The sequence below is a fragment of the Manis pentadactyla genome, chromosome 6 (assembly GCF_030020395.1).
Source record: "Manis pentadactyla isolate mManPen7 chromosome 6, mManPen7.hap1, whole genome shotgun sequence".
Classification (NCBI taxonomy): Eukaryota; Metazoa; Chordata; class Mammalia; order Pholidota; family Manidae; genus Manis; species Manis pentadactyla.
The window spans coordinates 63634150-63654117 of record NC_080024.1 but is presented as its reverse complement, the minus strand read 5'-3'; the positions used below and the strand labels follow the sequence as shown (position 1 = coordinate 63654117).

General features: G+C 40.6%; 1 protein-coding gene across 3 annotated transcripts in view; it reads left to right on the top strand.

The window, feature by feature from the left end:
* The window catches only part of ITGA6 (integrin subunit alpha 6), a 91324-nt gene that overhangs the window by 42451 nt on the left and 28905 nt on the right, over positions 1-19968 (top strand). For all 3 annotated transcript variants that reach the window (XM_057503905.1, XM_036879142.2, XM_036879143.2), the window contains 14 exons: positions 468-661; positions 808-896; positions 1172-1293; positions 10540-10638; positions 10885-10946; positions 14957-15117; positions 15301-15444; positions 16748-16863; positions 16980-17169; positions 17260-17343; positions 17439-17518; positions 17673-17750; positions 17838-17940; positions 19247-19420. In XM_057503905.1, coding sequence (XP_057359888.1) covers positions 468-661; positions 808-896; positions 1172-1293; positions 10540-10638; positions 10885-10946; positions 14957-15117; positions 15301-15444; positions 16748-16863; positions 16980-17169; positions 17260-17343; positions 17439-17518; positions 17673-17750; positions 17838-17940; positions 19247-19420 — 1696 coding nt within the window. The remainder of the gene's footprint in view (positions 1-467; positions 662-807; positions 897-1171; positions 1294-10539; positions 10639-10884; positions 10947-14956; positions 15118-15300; positions 15445-16747; positions 16864-16979; positions 17170-17259; positions 17344-17438; positions 17519-17672; positions 17751-17837; positions 17941-19246; positions 19421-19968) is intronic.

Here is a 19968-nt window from a genome sequence, read left to right as displayed (position 1 = left end):
GATTTTAATCATGTCTTGGGATCATGGGTCCATGAGAATGAAAATTTGGGGAAAAAAATTAACACGAAAAATGACACCTACATGATTCTGTTCTTGTTTCTTAAGAGGCTGTTGGAGCATCCAAGATGTCCTTTTGAAAGTAGGGATTGGTGACAAAGTCCTTGCATGGATCCCTGGATGGTGATGCCAGTTTGGGGTGGGGATAGCATCTTCACTGGGAGTCTCTCTGCACTGTTATTCTAGCTTGGGGAACTGGCCTCAAGTTCTTACCTGTGATATGTTTCTTTGGGCATTTATTATAGGCTATCTTGGTTTTTTAAAAATGTTTTAATTGATGAGATATAAATTCCAGATTTGAGGTTCTTTCTGTTTTATCTCTGTGTCTTAGTACCAGGGCTGATGGTATTTTTCCTGAGCTGACTGGTATTTTAGCTGGTGGCTCAGTTTTCCCGTTATTGTATTTATAGGTGGCAAGATATAGTTATTGGAGCCCCACAGTATTTTGATAGAAATGGAGAAGTTGGAGGTGCAGTGTATGTCTACCTTAACCAGCGAGGCAGATGGAATAATGTCAAACCAATTCGTCTTAATGGAACCAAAGATTCTATGTTTGGTGTTGCAGTTAAAAATATTGGAGATATTAATCAAGATGGCTACCCAGGTAGGTAATGGATTGTGAAATGGTTGTAATTTTTATAGGTAATTTGATTGTCTAAGATAATTGAGCACTATGGCATCTTATTTTAAAACATTGTGTTGGAATGTATTTAACATGTAATGTTTGTTGACATGTGATATTATCAACAGATATTGCAGTTGGAGCTCCCTATGATGGTAAAGGAAAGGTTTTCATCTATCATGGATCTGCGAACGGAATAAATACCAAACCAACTCAGGTAACCAGATAACCTGGATTTCTATAATAAGGGTCTCAGCTTTTTGCCATGTAATAGAATACTGAGGTATATGTGAATTTTCATGTTGATCATGTTTTACTTACAAGTCTGTAATTGTATGAATTTTGTTTTTTTAATATTTATTTATAATTTGGTTTATTTATAAATGAACTCTTAAACTTCAGTTCAAAAGAAACTTGTGTGTCCTTTTCAAAAATAGAAGAGAAGCTCATTTTGGTGGCCCAGTGTCCATTCTGATACCCTGTTCATTTCAGGTTCTCGAGGATAGTGAGTCAAATTATTTTGGATATTCAATTGCTGGAAATATGGACCTTGATAGAAATTCCTATCCCGATGTTGCTGTTGGTTCCCTCTCAGATTCAGTGACTATCTTCAGGTATATTATCTCGGACTTCACTCAATCAGATTACACTAAAATTTTGACCTCTTGAATTGAAATTTGTAACATACACTTCAGAGGAAAAGGCTTGTTTGAATTTTGAAGGTTTTTCTTTTGAGAGTAGTATAACAATGTAATAAAAATCTATTTTGTAAAATTATATTTTGAACTGAGAAAAAGGTCAGAATTAGTGAAAATTTTTACTTCATAAAAATACTAAAACCCTATATTTTCATAAAAACTGAAACACATATAAAATTTGACAGTAAAGAATATAAAGAAGGAAATAAAAATCCCCTATATTTTACTGTCCATTATTAAACTCCAAAATTTTGGTTTATATCCTTTTATTATTTTCTGAGAATGTATATGTATGTTTAACAAAATTAAGATTATAATGTACATGTTGTTTTATAACCTGCTTTTGTCAGTTTGTAACGCCTAGGGCCCTTTGTGCATGTGAGTTTGTGACACACAGTGGGGCTTTGCCATTGAGTACCATTCTGAAGTGATGTGAATGGCGGCCTCTGAGGCCCCCACGACTGGGGCATAGTTCATTTACAGTGTCATTGGATGTTCATGTTACTTTCCAAGTTGGTTTGTTTCCATGGTACGCCAGGCTGTGGCAAACATCCATACTTTGTTCATGTTCTGGATCATTTCCTTACGATAAATTCCTAAAAGTTGAAGTTGCCGAGTTGAAGGGCGTATGTTTTTTAAGACTTATTTTAATTCAGGTTCACCAAAATGACCTCCAGAAAGGCTGTAACAGTTGCCCACCATCTGTGTTTTTGAGTCTCCTTTTCCCAGTGATTTCATCATAGCTTTAAAAGTTGTCTTTTAAAAGAAATTTTAAAAGTAGCACCTTCTTGTAAAAATAAATAAATAAATAAATAACACCAAGCTGGAGAAAGTGCAAGTTCCCCAATATTCCTATCCACTTCCAAAAAACAACTTTTAATAGTTTTGAGTATCTCTCTACTTCTAGGGTGTCATCAAAAGGCCATAGTGTAACTGCTGTTCTCTAATCATGTCCTTAACAATGTAATCTCTGAGTTGTCTCTCCTTGTCAGTGCTGTACAGTATAAATCAGTCTTATTCTTCTTAACAACTTAATATTATTTCATTATATGAATTTAATTAATCCTCAGTTGATGGAATTAATAGAAAGGCTCTGACCTTGAGTTATTATAAATAATGTATCTCTATGTAATAGGGTTGTTATTTTTGTCTTAAGAGACATGCCTAGAAATAGAATTCTTGGGATACAGGTTTACACATTTTTTATTAATACATAATACAGAAAAGTTGTAACAATTTATACTCACAGCAGCAGCCTATGTGAATGCCTGCTTTCTTACCCCCTTACCAACAATGAACATGATGATAATTTATGCCCATATGCAAAGAAATCTGCATTTCTTTGATTGCTATTGAGAAGGAACCATTTATTTTGTTTTTAACAATTTGGCTATAATTAGTATTATCTTAAAGAATATCTTTAAAGAAATGGGCAATAATGTATAGTGAAACCTTAATGAAAAGAGAAAGTGTGTATGTGTGCACACAGTGCCATCATTACCCTGTACATGTCCAGAAGGGTGCCAGGTGTAGATGTAGCCTCAATATTTAGTATGTAATCCTAAGCAAAACCCCTGGGGATAAGAAACCAATAGACCAGGGGGTCACTTATGAAGAGAATGCTATAAAAATTAGAATATAGGGTATGTGTGTGTGTGTCTGTGTGTGTGTGTGTGTGTGTGTAATATATGCAATTTAGCATAGAATACTATAGAAAAAGTTGTTTTTTGATGGAAACCTTGCTGAAATAGTTGAATGATTTTATATATACTCTACCTTCTAAAGACATTGAATATTTTTAGGTTAATCCTATACGATTGTAATATATGCAATTTAGCATAGAATACTATAGAAAAAGTTCTCTGGATAAGTTGTAGTATCTAAGAAAGCCATTTAATGTGACATCTAAGAATCAGAAGTTACAGATGGCAAAGTAGGAGGCGTGAAATAAATAGAGAAGACTGTGTTTGAGATGTGAGTGAGGCTAAGAAGATAAAGTGCAGTCGACTAAATGAACATGTGTCTGATTGGGGAAAGGGAGTGGTTAGGGCGACATGGATAGGTCAGCCATGGTTTGTGGTTGGCAATCTCATCGGCTCCAGGAACCTCCTGTCCTTCCAGCTGTTGCCCTGGGGAGTGGTGTCAACCGTGTGCCTCCAAGGCTGAAGCATTCAGTCTGCATTCTATCTGGTGACTCTCAATTACTGCCTTTGTATGCCTGTTTCTCTCTGTTCCTATAGGATTAACCTAAAAATATTCAATGTCTTTAGAAGGTAGAAGAGCATATATAAAACCATTCAACTATTTCAGCAAGGTTTCCATCAAAAAGCAATTTGAACTTCTGGTCCTAATTTGACGTGTGGTCCTCAGGTATCATGAAGACTTGACATCCTGTACCAAAATTTCGTTACGAAGTCTCTCCCAGCAGATAATCTATCTTTAGTCAGTTAAATATTTGCCTCTGTATGTAATTGACATTTTAATAAACTTTTCTGTTCTTACAAGTAGGTTTGCTATGAACCCTGTAAACATGTTCCTTCTTCCCTCATAGATAGTACTGTAAGATAAATTTTAGCCGAAATAAGCAGGTGAAGAGAGGCAACAAAGGGCCAGGTAGTTTATTTGAATGCCACTCCCGGGTGATGTTCCACGGTCTGGGTGTTACAGGCCGGGGAAGTCACACCTGTTCAGGGAGGTGGGGGCTTATAAGGGGTTAGGAGGGGGAGGAGTGGGCAAGCTATCCTAGGGGGTGTGGAGAGGTATGATTGGCTAAAGGTGACATAATAGACAACTAGAAACTTTTTTCCTTCCAAGAGGGAGGAGGCTGACATCCAGGTCTTAGTTGGCACATCAGAAGGATGGAATTCAGGAAGAGCTGTCCCCTTTCCATATAAGGCACAGACCTTGAGGTCTGTTCTGTTCTCCCCCTATGGCATCTTTCTGTTCTGTTTGCATGTCCTTGTTTTTCCTTCCTCCAGCCTAACATTCCAGCCTTTTGGTCATAATAGGCGACAACTCGATCTGGCTACTTCTGGCTGACAAGGGGCATCATGGGGGTTTGAGGCTGGTATTAGGCCGAAGGAGGGGGTTCAGTGGAAAGAGATGTGTAACGGTGAAGTAACATCTGGTTGGTGGTGACCCGGGTCATCTAGGTTAGCTGCTGTTGGAGGAACCTGAGGACACAAGGGGCAACTAAGAGTAAACTACAAATTGTTATTAAGGGGCTCAGTAGCAGGCATTAGCCAGGCCATTATGGGGGACTGGAATTCTGGAGCAAGTTTACATCTCAATGACTAGTATTGGGATTTAGTATAGATAAGACTGCATTATTGAAACAATACTTTTCTCTAAAATTACCCTCATTTTTATTAGAAGCAGCTAGATTAAGGAAATAATTAACAGTTGGCTTGATTATTTGCATAAGTGCAGCAAGAAGAGCAATTGATTATATAGGCTCTTTTAAATATGCTTTGCTGGAACTTTTTATAAGGAATTTCAGATTGGACTTTTAAAGGCTTCTTGAGGTCAGAAAGCCAAGCCAGACTTGCCATCAGGTTGTGCCTGCAGTACCTGTACATTTGGGTGAATTCCTCTCTTCTCTGAGGTTCCCAAAACATTCTTGAGGTTCCTGTACCTGCCGGGCAGTGACCTTCCTTACTCACCTGGTAAGGCTGCTGCTGGGAACTCTGTAAGCAAGGTACCAGGCCAGTTCTTTTAAGGGACTTTGTTGGCTTTATAAAGTCAATCTTAGTTCCTTAAAGCTGTCTGTTCATATCTGAGTTTACACATGTGTCTCTCAGGTATGACGTTCCAGTCAAAGCCTTGGTAATATAACCAGTGTTTTTAATTGGTCCTCTTACAAGGAAAGCAGATTCTTATTGAACTTGTGCAAATAAACATACTGCCATGAAATATAAAAATAGTCACTGAGAGTTTTTAAATTCTGGAGGGATCAGGTAGAGAGAAAGATAAAGTTTCAATTCTGCTTATAAAGGCAGTCATTTACTAAAATGTTGTCAGCCTAAGAGAAAAAGCTTAAAACACTTTATCAACAACATTTGAAACAAAAAGCCACAAAATCATCTTCTTTAGTTTACTTAATCTTATGTAACTAATACCTGTTCTGCTGAAATCTAGTTCTTTACTAGCTTAAGAGTAATAAAACAGTGACTATAAATAATAAAAGACTTACAAATGACAATGGCTAAAGATTTGATGAGAGCTTACTGTAAGACAGTTGACATAAGTAAATTCTGATATTTCTGTATCACAAAACATTTAGTAACAAAGTTTAGCATTATTCTTTTTGACAGTGCTTTCTAGGTAATTAAGCAGGTAATTATATATCAGATAAATAAGCTAAATTAGCCAAATACTTTCTCCAATGAGAAAAAGTTCTTCTGACATGTTCCAGGGGCCCTCTGGAAAATATCAGAGTGAACTAGAGGTAAAAGCACCTTTTTGAATTTGATTTTGGGAAGCTGTTAAAAGTTTTAAGGCACTTGCTTAAGTAGGATTATGGGTTGCTATGAAGCAATACTTATCTATTTAACCAGAATGACAACAAAATACCTCAAAGGCAAATAAAGAAGGTTACACAGTTGTTAGCAAACTTTAGCTTTTAGTCCTTTTAATATTAAGATCTTATTTTCTTAAATACTCTGACAACTCATTGAGACTTTAAGCATGAGAAACTGCTTTGATAAAACAATTAGAGAACTTTTTGCAATTTTTCAATATTAAGAGCAGACTAACAGTTAAGAAAACTTTGTCTTTTTAACTGAAAACAAAATTCTAATTTTTCTGTGTACTTTATACTGAGACTCATTTGCTTTAATTTTATATAGCATGACCATATTAAATTATTCTATAAACTTTCTACAACCTTTTTTACATTTAGATTTCTCCCTCTAAATAAACAGCTGTACTTTAGAACAAAGTTAATTTCTTTTATCAAAAGACACATTCCTTAGCATGCAGAAATGTTTTCCTTATTACTTTAAGTAGTTTTAATTAGAACTTAAAACTATTAGGTACCTTAATTTTTAGTGAATACTGAGAAGTAGGCTACTATAAACTGTTACACTAGCATTCTTTGGATTGACAAATTTATGAACATTTTATAATTTCTGTTAAGTATGAGCTTTACAACACAATATCTCACTAAGCACAAAGTATATCTTTTTAACTTAGCAAAACTTTAAGGTTTTAGGTTACCACAAAGATTTCTAGGCTGTAGATAGGTATACACACTGTAACACACAATTAAAAAGGTGTTCACTTGCCACACTTATTTAGTTCACTCATATGAATGAGTGACATTCTATGCTAGATTACTTACAAGACCTTTACTGAATATTGGACAAAGCCAAGCCGTTAAGCATTTTATTCTTAAAAGATTTAGCAGATAACATCGAACTTAAATGACCTTAGGTAAACTTAGGCAGCTGATAACTACAAGGACATGCCCGCCTCAGCTAAACCCAAATTAGCATTAATGCTTAACATTTTTTATCAGATTTTCTGGAAGTTTTAGAATGCCTAATTTTCACAAGTGCTTGTTTTTTAAATCAATTTTTATTACTACCATCCGGAGGTAGGAAAATATTTTTCATCTACACACCTAGACACACAAACATACAAACTGGGACATAACGACTACAGTCAGCAACACTTTTTACACAAAAACATATACACAGACAGACAAACTGATATAAAGACTTGAGTTACTGATATCTAATTGCTTTGTTTTTCTTTAGCTTCTTATTTGTGGCTTCTGGAACTAGAGGGCAGGAGGAGCGTGTTCTGGTTGGGGAGGGGGTGGTGCAGCCACCGGAAGAGGAGAGCAGGACAGCGGCATGGTTGAGAATGTAGGACTTTAAGATGGAGGTGACATGTGTGAAGACAACTTAAAGATGGTGGTGGAGAGATGGGGAAGGGATTGTGAGCTGAGGGAGGTGGGAGACCAAGGTCTTCCGGCGGATCTGAAAAGGAAGAAGGACTGGGCAGAGTAAGAGGCTGACAATCTTTAACTTGAGATCGGGCCAGGAGAACCTGAGTCATTGAACACTTAACATAAAGGTCTGGGCAGGAGTGCAAAGTCCAAAAAGCCTGCACATGTCGGATTTCACTCTACTCTCCGCTCTTTTGGCAATAATTAATCAAATGGGTGAGGAGGCTAAAATTGAAAGTTCCCTCAGGGAGCCAGCGAGATTGATTGTCCAAGGGATACAGGGATACTGAGGCCTGGCCTCAGAGCAAAGAAAGACTAGCTTCTATTTGTGAACTTCCTGGGACAAACGTAGAGCAGCCAAATTAGAAAGGAGACACCGCAGTGGGGTCTGAGCCTCTGCTTTTGAGGGCTGGTTCCCCATGGCTGCGCCACTCCCCAACTAATCCCGCTGAGGGGAGCGCCCAGCGTCCCAAGCGCACCAAGTCAGGGGAGACATCCTGGGAGCCTGGGTGAGGGACGTCTCCCATATCACAGGGCCAGGGGCAGGCCAGATGCCCGCAGAGGGTTGGCCGAATGCCCCACCTGGACGTACGCACGATTTCTAACAGACCAGGTGAAATGGAGTTAGGGAGGGAAACAGATCGGGGGAAACTGAGGGACTCACCGGAAAATAGTCCACGCAGCGGAGAGCAGGCTGAGGTCCTGCGTTGGGGAAGGAGGGGGCAGGACCACTGGTGGCCGGTCGGGTTCCTGCACTCATGCTCCTTCCTGGGATTTCGGCACCAAATGTAAGATAAATTTTAGCTGAAATAAGCAGGTGAAGAGAGGCAACAAAGGGCCAGGTAGTTTATTTGAGTGCAACTCCCAGGTGATGTTCCGCAGTCTGGGTGTTACAGGCCGGGGAAGTCACACCCGGTCAGGGAGGTGGGGGCTTATAAGGGGTTAGGAGGGGGAGGAGTGGGCAAGCTATCCTAGGGGGCGTGGAGAGGTATGATTGGCTAAAGGTGACATAATAGACAACTAGAAACTTTTTTTCCTCCCAAGAGGGAGGAGGCTGACATCCGGGTCTTAGCTGGCACATCAGGATGGAATTCAGGAAGAGCTGTCCCCTTTCCATATAAGGCACAGACCTTGGGGTCTGTTCTGTTCTCCCGCTATGGCATCTCTCTGTTCTGTTTGCATGTCCTTGTTTTTCCTTCCTCCAGCCTAACAAGTACAAAAGTAAATTTCAAAATCCTTTGATAAACAAGAGAACTGTCTTATTTTACAAATAAGGAGATGGAGGCTCGGGACTAACTTGAACTTTTTAGGCTAGATCCTATGAGAACAGGATCCCAACTTCAGTCATGGGCATTTTTTCTACTAAAGCAAGCTAGTTTATCAGGGTATTTAGTAAAAATGCCAATTAAACACAAGTCAACAGAGCCAGTAAGATTTGCTTTATATGTTATGACACATTTTTCGTGATTCATATATGTGCTTCAAAATTGTGTGTATGCTGTATGTTTAAAAAACAGAAAAATAGGTTTGGGGCAGAAGTGTGTGTTAAAATATTTCCTTTTGAAGTTGTGCCACATTAAAACCTTAATAATATGATATGTAAAAACACTCTAGCATTAGCAATTGGTTTTGAAATATTTGTGAGCTTTGGCCTTTTAAATATGCTCTCAAAACTTTAGGAATGTTATCTAGTTAGTATCTTAGGAACTAGCAGCTGTCTAAATTGTAGAATAACAATAGAAAGCTAAATATTTGAGATAAAAGGACATTAAGAGATGGGGAATGTGGGCAGCCTCGGCCCTTTTCTTGGCTCCCACGTCCCCCACGGAAGTCCTTGTGCCCTCCCCAGCCTTCTGACAGACTGATGCCAGAGGGCTGAGCTAGCTGTCTGGGATTTGGAATGTATTTTCCTATCAAATCACTGTTCTCCAGGGTGGCTGCTTTCATTGCAAGCCTCCCAAAGTCAGTCTGATGGAATCTGTGCAGCAAGGAAACCCCAGAGGCCACACTGAGTTCTGGCTGGGAAGAGGCACACGACCTCCTTGTGCCGTCGGGTCCCCAGCCACCCCCTCCCAGGCCTGGGGCTTCCGGCGGGCACAGGCTGGTGGTGACCCCGCTGGCTGTGGGGAGTAGGGGAGAATAGGTAGGGAGAGAAGAGATGCTTGTGTGGGGGGAAAAGGGCTAACAGAGTGGGATTCCAGCTTGAGTGTTCACGAGGTTGGGTTTGGCAGAGCAGAGGCAGGAAAGGTTAAGCGATTCATGTGTTTGCTTCCAGAGAGATTTTGAGGGAGAGAAGTTGTAGGCATTTCTGGTAGCAGGAGGTCAAAGACTTCAGGTTGGGGATGGGAGGTTCCGAGGGAGGATAAGGGCGGGCAGGTGTTTGTGAGATGGAGACCTGTCGATTGAGGATTACTTGTGTTGCTAGAATTACATGTATGTAGAGACCCTGGCAGTGAGCACCACAGTTGTTCCATGTGTGTCAGTGTGACCTTTTTGGAGAGTATTTAGGCAAGATGACTCATAGTTAAATATGCACATACTCTGAAAAATTCTGCTAGGGGTTTATTGTACAATAAATTCAAATGTGTACACATTTGATGCATGTACAAGGATGTTTGTCAGAGCTTAAGGTCCAAAAACAACATAAATGTCTACCAATTAGGGACTGGTTAAATAAATGTCACACTGGCACAATGCAGCACCACCAGTGAAAAACAATGACCTAGACTTATGCACATAGATATGAGAAGACGTTTGAAACATTAATGAAGGGGAAAAGTAATATGCAGAATAATAAGCATGAAAATCTCCCATTGGAAAGATTATATGTTTTCATGCTTTAGATATTTTAAACAGAACACACAGGCTATACCATGTGTCTGAAAGGGCATGCAGGGCTGCCTGGGGATTTGGGTAGCAATCAACTTTCACATCTTGCACCTGTTACTCTTTCAATTTAAAAACTCTCAAACTATGAAATATTTTATGATTTTAAACAATGTTATATTTAAAGTTTTTAAATATCAAATAATCAGGATTTAAATTATACCTGTTAGCAGTTATTTAGCTGTGGGGGAACTTTTTTTTCCATGTGGTTATGTGGTTTTTAAAATGTAGTGGGCAGCTGAGGATGCTCTCTAGTATATGAATTCCTCTTATATTAAAGGTAGCGAAAGGCTAAACTTGTTTTCACTTACTTTTGTTTCCAGATCCCGGCCGGTGATTAACATTCAGAAAACCATCATAGTAACACCTAACAAAATTGATCTCCACCAGAAAATGTTCTGTGGGGCACCTAGTGGGATATGGTGAGAGTCTCTGCTGGATCCCCATAATCCCTCCAGTCTCTGCTGTATGATGACCCTTTGCTCAGAGAAGCCACAGGGAAGGTTAAGACAGAAATGGGCAAAGGGAAGAAGAATCTTGTCACATGAGTATATAATATTTTACTCATCACTGGCAGTGGGGGGATTTTGAGAACTGGGGAACACGTTGGGTTGTTTCTGCTTCAGTATGCATCTTTTAAGAAATATGTGTTTGATTTTTATATACAGCCTCAAGGTTAAGGCCTGTTTTGAATATACTGCCAAACCCAAGGGTTATAATTCTTCAATAGGTAAGTACCTAGTACATTTAAAAATTACATATTTTATGTCTGCCATGTTGAAAATTCTGCGTGAATAACAAAGAAATGAAACTGCAATGGCCAAAATGTGCCCGTAAATTCTTGTTCAAAGAATTAAGTGTATCTGTTACCTTCTCTTTCATCAGGAGGATGGAGCACAGGAGGGAAAAACTCTCAATTTGGTTCCTATCTGAATTTTCCAGAGCAGATGGTTGAGGACACAGTACCTTAGAAAAGTACTCATTTGCTGCCACAACCACCTCCTCCATTACTGCCTTTGACAGCAGTGTGGAAAATTGGTTTGTGGTTGTGAGGTGGCACATGGTGGGTGGCAGTAGTAGAGGGGTGACTGCAGGGGCGGGAGCACTGCCCAGGTTGTACCCTCCTTGCCCCTGGCCCCCCTCAGAGGCCTCTGGGGCCCAGAACGCCCAAGCGGGTCCCCACGTGCTGGCCCCTGGGGGGATTTGAAGGCTGGCCAGGGCATTCAGAGACTTGGGCTCTGCCCTTGGTTCCAACTTTGATGCTGATTGGCCCTACAACACAGAGCAAGCCCCTTAACATTTGGGTTTTTATATTCCCATCAGTTAAGAAAACAATTTCTCTACTATGAATTACCATATAGGGTTGTGGTAGAGATCATATGATAATGTGGGGAAAGCAGTGTGTCATTTGTAAGGCATTCTTCTCCCTGTCTACTCATCCAGACAGGATTTTTGAGAGAGAGGTGCTCCAACAGTAGTGTTTATCCCCACGGCCACCTCTGGTAGGTTTTAGTGGCAGCCATAACCCCTGCAGGTGTAAGCTGCCTGCTCCAGAGTGATGCTGTGGGCAGAACATCTTTTCCCCAAGAAGGAAGTACAAAGAGTGAGGGTGCTTCTGTGTTGGGTCAGGCCAGGGCCCCAGTGCCTTGGCATTCTGGTGCGGCACCCCTGCAGTGGAGGCTTTCTGGAAGGACAGGATGGTTCTGTCCTCGTGGTTTTCAGTGTTTGTTCCACTTTGACGCAGTGAGTTCTCTTAAGGTTTCTCCTTGTTACCTAAAGTATTACTTGGTTTTCTCTATTAAAAAGGCATCCCTTTTAAACATCCCAGAATTGGGTGTCTCCCTTCACCCAGTTCATACTGTCATAGGGCTGTTTAGCCCCCAACCTTCCAGATGTAAGCTGTCCTCAGGCGGTTTCTTCATCTCCCTGACCTTTTTAGGCTCTTGCTTGGCCATCTGCTGCATCATGTCTCTGTGGGGTCTGCAATCTTGCAGGAAGAGGGCTTGATGTCGGTGTATTAGGCCTCTGTGCTCAGGGTAGGGGGTGGGGGGTGGCCTTACACTCTGCTTTTTGATGTGGCTTGTGTTTTATTGAGTATAGAAAACCATTGTTTGTGTGACTCAATGACAAGAAAACGTCCTCCATGATTTCTCACCTCTGTTATCCTTTTAGTATCGTTTGTGTGGTTTTTACTCAAATGCAGTGCCTTACATTTGCCTGCTTGGATGGCAGGCCTTGTACCATTGTGTGGACCATTTGGAGGTGGACTAGAGGCAAGAAGAAAGTGATTCTTTGACTAGACAAGGAGAGAAAATGAGAAAACACTTTTATTCTGTTAGTTTGTCATTTTTCCAACCACTCTCAGTTTGACTATAGATGTGAAATCTCATCCAAGTGCTCGTCTTCTCCCAAATCAATCATTTATTTAAAATAAATTACTTTTTCTAGCTTCAGTGCAGCATTTGACACCATGTATATTAATTTTATATCCATTAACCAAGTGTTTATTGATGGCCTATTATAGATAGAACTTTTTTCTCTGAATACATTTAGATAAAAACTTTTTCATTGCTTGTATTTCCATGATATTAGGAAATTTCAAATCAAACACTTCTACAAAATTGCCTAAGTTAATACATCTAAAATCTGTTCCTGGTGTGTGAGAATGTGAGCTTATTGTTTGACCAGGCTGTTTTAACTCAGCAGTCCTCAGATATGGTGTTCCACATATACAGATATTTATAATTGAGCCTTAATTGAGTATTCTACTTGGCTTGCCTCTCAAAAGGTCAGCAAAGGTGGCCTGCAAGGATTTTAAGATGATGTGAACTGTCTGGAGGGTTAGGGAAGGTTAGAGTGGGTTTGGTAGATAAACGGTTTTAATGAGCCCACACCCTCCCCTGCTTTGGCTGTTAGGGGCACTCAGCATGTGAGCCTGTCTGACTCATTGTGAAGTTAGCAGGTCACTGATAAATGGATGAAGTCAAGGCTACAGAGGGCCTACAATGGAGGCCCATTCCATTTGGCAGAAATTACAATCAAAACTGTCAGTGTTTCTAAATTTTGGTCTTACATATCTGAATAGCTATTGTTTCATCATGAGAATAACATCATATTTGTGCATGTGTGTGCAAACATGCATTAGTGTGTGTGCTGGTATGGTACCTGTTATTCCTGCTCCTGTCCATCTATTCTGCAAGTCACATTGTATGAAGTATTGTGCCATTGCTGGGGAGTAAGTAGCAAGTGGACGCATGTGGTCCCTGGCCAGACTTTGCCTGGGGACAATGGTCAGGCAGTTACAGTGCAGTGGGCCAAGTAGTGGCTGAGACATAGAATATTGTCGGGTCTCCCAGGAGGGGCCAGGAAAGGCTTCCTGGAGGAAGTGAAGTCCATGCTGAGATCTGAAGCTGTAGGTTAGCTAGGCCATCAAGGAAGGTGGAAGAGGTGGGGGCCTGGTGGCAGAGGAAGAGAGCAGTTCACGGCCTAGAGGAAGTGGGAAGCTGACATCTAAGAGGCTTTATAAAGCAGATGTCTTTTGTGTTTCTCACAGAGACTTAGAAGCTGGTGCTGCCTCTGTCCTTCACTGTATGATCCTGCGCCAGTCACCCAGCTCTGTAGCTTTCCATTCCCTCATCTGCAAGAAAAGAGTTAGAAACTCTGGAAAAGTCTCTTAGAAACTCTATTGTGAATATTAGAACATGGGTTTTTCACTTTCTGCGTGTCTGGGGTTGTGTCCCTTGAGGCCTGCCTTCTCTGGCCCTGCACATGCCATGGTTTGCTCCCCTCCGATGGTCAGTGAGTTGATGCATGCATGTGAGTGATTTAAGTACTGGCCTGTAAAGAAGCATAGCAGCTACATTCAGCAGAACAGCAAAGAGCGCATTTTGAGGGCAGGAAATGAGATTGTGATCATCCAAACCCTGGCTTGCCTCTGGGCTCCGTGGATATAGATGATCACAAGCAGGCTGAGCCTTCTAGGGCTTGGGAGGTAAGGAACTCTGGCTGTTGGAGCTCACTTAGCTAATAAATGGGCCCTTTAGCCACTGGGAGGAATGTGTTCTACCTTTGAATTATTCTTCTTCTAAGTGAGGAGTCTTATCCTATCGTCAAAAGACTCCTCTGTCTCTCATAAATATCATTCCTCTTAGATAACTATCCTTTATCAGTGCTTCTTAAACTTCAATGTGTCTAAGAACCACTTGATGATCCTGTTAAAATGCAGGTTCTGGTTAAGTAGGTCTGGCTGGGGCCTGAGGTTCTGTATTGCTGACAGACCTCAGGAGACACTGCTGCTGCTGGTCTGGAGGTCTTTTTTTTTAATATCCAGGTGCTAGAGCATTTAAGCCTGGGACTCTTGAATGGGGAAGTGTTTTAGGCCTTTAGTGGGTGTTGAGTCCCCTTGTCTTATCTTTAGTCCTGAGTTCTTACAGTTAAGCCAGAAACTGATTCTTAGACACTGCTCAGTTTTTGACTTATTCTCGAGCTCCCCCAGGTGGCCCAATGGAAATTTAACTTTAAAACACTGTCAACAGTAACAGGCTGGAAAGGACAGCTTGATTTGAAACTTCATAAATCAGTCAAAATGTACATTACAAGGAGATAGGAGGAGAAACAATGGCAGTGGGAAAAACTGTTCTGCAAGGAACTAAGATATTTTAAAAAGGAACTCACCGTACTTCTGGCTGACCTGTGCATGAATGTGCTTTAAGTTCATGTGATTTTGTTCATTTTATGTAGCCATTCTGGGCACAGTGGAGGCTGAAAAGGAAAGAAGAAAATCTGGGTTATCATCAAGAGTTCATTTTCGAAACCAAGGTTCTGAGGCCAAGTATACTCAAGAGCTAACTCTGAATATGCAGCAGCAGAAGGCATGCATGGAGGAAACACTCTGGCTACAGGTGAGGGCTGCAGACAAGTCAAAGCAGTTTTTTAAAGGGAACCCAAAGTTAGGTGTTATGGTGGCATATGTAGATTCCTGAAATTTATACAAGCAACCCATTTTTCAATACAAAATAAAAAATTGTCTTGGAGTTCCCCAATAGCATTTATACCATGCTTAACTATCTCTGCATACTTTTCAGGAAAATATCAGAGATAAACTGCGTCCCATTCCCATAACTGCTTCAGCAGAGATCCGAGAGCCTAACACTCGGAGGCGAGTGAATTCACTTCCAGAAGTTCTTCCAATTCTGAATGCAAATGAACCCAAGACAGTACATATGGATGTAAGTCTTTCTGTGTTTTACCAAAACTTTTGTTATATTACTCTGCTAAATCAAATGTCTTTGAAGGCAACAAAACTTATGATTTGCTTTAAAAAGGCCATTCCTCTGTATTAAATATATTTCCATATTCCTCGCTAATTTGGGAGACACGTGTCTCCCAAATTAGCGAGGAATATGGAAATATATGGAATACAATTTGGAGCCAGAAAGTGTTTTTCCTCATAGTTTTTGGCCACTGCAACGTATTGAAACTATAATTAGTAGAACTTTCTATCCTTACATCAAGTTTCTCCTATAGCTGTATATAGAAAGAACACATTGCCTTTTACCATTGAGAACATTAAAATGTAGGAAACAAACTGTTAGTTTGACCATTAAAATCAAGGAATATCAAAATTCAGTAAGGCAAAAAAGCATTAGCAATGAAATAGTCATGTAGTGCCTTATGTAGCCTAGGTAGTCTTAGGAAGAAAAATTTTTATTATATGGCTTGCTGTCTGTACCTCATATGAGATGGGGTCTGTTTGCTAGAGTTCAGGATAGTTGAGATGCAAGATGAGGGTGGGGAGCTGTGACGTCTTGATCTGGCATTATGTACTTGCTGTTAAAGTCCAGTTGGTGCTAGAGTGCCGGTTCTGGGGCTTCTAGTTCTCGTGGCCCACTGAAGCAGCTTTTTGGAAGTGAGTACTAGCTGCATTAGGCTTAGGGTCTGACACCTAAATCTGTACATTGTCACCAATAAAGTTCCTTATTTGTTTATTTATAATACAAAATTATTGTATACTTTTTAAATTATACTTTTGATGTTATCCCATTAACATATCTTATGTATGTTCCCAGCTCTGTGTTCATCCTCCTAAGTCTGTTGTGAGGATTAAATGAGTTAAAATACATACTCTGTGTTAGGTAGCACCCTCCTTATTACTGGCAGTTCTATAGTAGCCCTATACAGTAGGGTGGTGACATGCCCATATTCCCTATGGCGAAACTTAGACTCTGAAAGATTAAGTGACTTGCCCAAAGGCGTGCAGCTACGTGAGTGGCAGAGCCAGGTTTGGAGCCAGGTCTGTGTGGCCGCAGGGCCCCCACTGTACTGCACAGCATCTCCGTGCCCTGGTCAAAGCGTTCTTAAAACAGTTCTGTTAAAGGGTAGAGTGGGCATTAAAGGAAACGGTAAAGTATGTTTGAAGCTTGAATTCTGCTATGGTAATTGTTACTCAGGGAAATGAATGGTATGGGATCAGCCAGACCCCTGTGTGGAGTCCTAAATGGCCTAAACTACACTGGTTTTGTCTTCCTACAGGTGCACTTCTTAAAGGAGGGGTGTGGAGAGGACAGTGTGTGCAACAGCAACCTTAAACTAGAATACAAATTCTGTACCCGAGAAGGAAATCAAGACAAATTTTCTTACTTACCAGTGTAAGAATCGCTCTGTAGTACCAGCAAGAAGGTCTGGCTTTGCAGTGGCTTTTTGTTAAGAAAGGGTTACTGAAAATGTATTGAGGACTTTGGTTTTGTTTTTTGCTTTCTTATAGTCAAAAAGGTGTGCCAGAACTAGTTCTAAAAGATCAGAAGGACATTGCTTTAGAAATAACAGTGACAAACAGCCCTTCTGATCCGAGGAATCCCACGGAAGATGGTGATGACGCTCATGAAGCCAAGCTCCTTGCAACTTTTCCAAACACTTTGACTTACTCTGCATACAGAGAGCTGAGGGCTTTCCCTGTACGTATTTTTAGAGACCAGCTGGGTGGAGAAAACCAACACTGTGTGGCAAATGAATGTATTGTGACCTAATGTGTTTTTCTGTTACAGGAGAAACAGTTGAGTTGTGTGGCCAACCAAAATGGCTCACAAGCCGACTGTGAGCTTGGAAATCCTTTTAAAAGAAATTCCAATGTAGGTGATGTCTTCACATACCATGCTTTACTGTTTAAATACCATTACATTGTAGATATGCTTGGCCTGTGTTGACAGCTATTTCTATTTTTTAGGTTACTTTTTATTTGATTTTAAGTACAACGAAGGTCACCTTTGACACCACAGATCTGGATATTAATCTGAAGTTGGAAACGTAAGGGTTATTTCAACCTTTCCATTCAGAGTTATTTCATGAAAACACAGCCAGTCAATGAATTGGCCTCTATCTAATTCATAAAGCAAGTGTAATTGTAATGAGAAAACTGACTGTTAAAATAAAACCCTATTGTTTCCTTTTTCATTTTAAGAACAAGCAATCAAGATAATTTGGCCTCAATTACAGCTACAGCAAAAGTGGTTATTGAACTGCTTTTATCGGTCTCCGGGTAAGTGTTTGTGTTTAGCATAACAAATCAGTGTTGGAAAGAATCATTTACAATCCTCACTAAAACTGGTGTTTTTTAATTTAACAGAGTTGCTAAGCCTTCTCAGGTGTATTTTGGAGGTACAGTTGTTGGTGAGAAAGCTATGAAATCTGAAGATGAAGTGGGAAGTTTAATAGAGTATGAGTTCAGGGTAAGTGGAGCAGTTGGTCCTTTTATTATATATACTGGAAGCTAACATATGCTATATAAAGTCTTGAATATATAATTTTAATAAAAGAAATAATAATAATTAATAATAAATAAGCATGATAAATGCTCAGTTAAAAGTGAATTTTCCAGTTTTTAAACAACCTACTGGCTTATAGTAAAACTTCCGTCCTCTGTTCAGTTTGGTCTTTTTTTTTAATTAGAGTTTTAATGTACATGTGGTGTAGAGACAAGAAAATACTTGAGGTTTTTTTCCCCAGAGTTTGTCTATAAAACAAAAACCTCAATGTATGTTTGACTTTAGAATGTGTTATGACTTATTTCTCCCTCCATCAGAAGGTCATCTTACTGCTTACGGCAGTAAGAATTAAGGTTCACTTGCCTCTCTCAAGCCCGGTTGTGTGAGGGCGGGTGTGGCTGTGGCATATGCCAGTCAGGAAGACCGATGCGGTGTTCACTGGGACTCTCAGTCCCACTGAATGAACATAAACGCGTGGTATAGAGTTGCCTCATAACTCACATGTGGGTTTGGGGAACCACATTCCTGAAAGCATAGCGACCATTGTTGGAGAGAAAGTCTGAAGTGGTAAGAAGGCGCCTAGCCCTCCCTCCATCCAGCAGGACGGAGCTCTCCTCTGTGTTCTTTTAGCATGACAGACACAGTGGTGACAGGTAGTGGTGGCAGTCACAGCACCTGGCAGGCATGGCTGGTGAAGTCGGGGGTTTCCAGAGCAGCCCTGCACACGAAGACACTCACACGTCTTCTGACTTCTGCTCCAGGAGGTCACCCCATCTCTAGCGTGACCATGGAGATTCCCGGCTGCCAGAATGGTATTCCTCACAGGCACTGCTATTCGAAGCTTCCTCTGGGTTAGTAGAGGACAGAGGCAGCTTCGTTTTCGCGGCAGGTGGGGTTCCCTGGAGGCAGGTCACTGTGCAGCACGGGCCTTGCCAAGCAGGATGGTGTCAGAGCGGTTCACATGTGTGGCTTTTCCCAGGGTGTGTGGAGGGCGTGGCATATCTGCATTGCCGATTCTGTTGCACACAGCAGTTGTTCCTGGAGTGAATGAGCAGTCATTTCTCTTTGACCTTTTTTTTTCCTTTGTTTTTGACAGGAATCATTAGGTACAAATCTGTTTTGAATACCCTGTCTGTAGTCCATTTTTGGAGCCTGTACTTTTAATTGTGAGATTATGCCAGATACTTTGTTTTTTTCCCTTGGCAGTGGGAGTTGCTACCTTTTACATTAAAAGAATTACACTGAAATAATATGCATTTTTTTCTAACAGGTAATTAACTTAGGTAGACCTCTTAAAAATATCGGCACAGCATCTTTGAATATCCAGTGGCCAAAAGAAATTAGCAATGGCAAATGGTTGCTTTATTTGGTGAAAGTAGAATCCAAAGGATTGGAAAAGACAGCTTGTGAGCCACAAAGTGAAATAAACAGCCTGACCCTAAAGGTATGTTGGTGGGTTCATCTCATGTCTCCATGGATGTAAATAAGAAAAGTTGACTTTTGAGGGGGAAAGCAGTGCCTTACTCAGGAAAAATGACTTCCCAGCACACTGGCTTTCCTTTGGCGTCACAAAAACTTGCCTTCTGTAGTTGCGTAACCGAGTCAGGTTGAGGATTTCTTTCGATCATTGACTATTAAGGCACATCAGTCAGAGTCCTTCAGTGCTTGCTGAAGTCATGGCATTTTCTGGAGTTCTTTGCCCCAGGATGACACACAAGGAGGACCGGAATGTGCTGCTGGGGTAGGCCAGCCAATGTGAATTCCTGGTGGAACAAACCCATTATAAAAGATATTGATTCCTTGAAAGCTTTTCATTCTTATTTTTTGAAATAGTAAATATTTATTGAGCATTTGCAGTGTCTTAGGCATTGTGCTAAGCACTGCTTGCATTTTCTCATTTCATTCTCTTGATAGTCCTCTGAGATATTTTTCTCTTCCCCACCGTTTCATAGATGAGGAAATTGAGATCCAGAGAGATTAACTTTCTTAGAC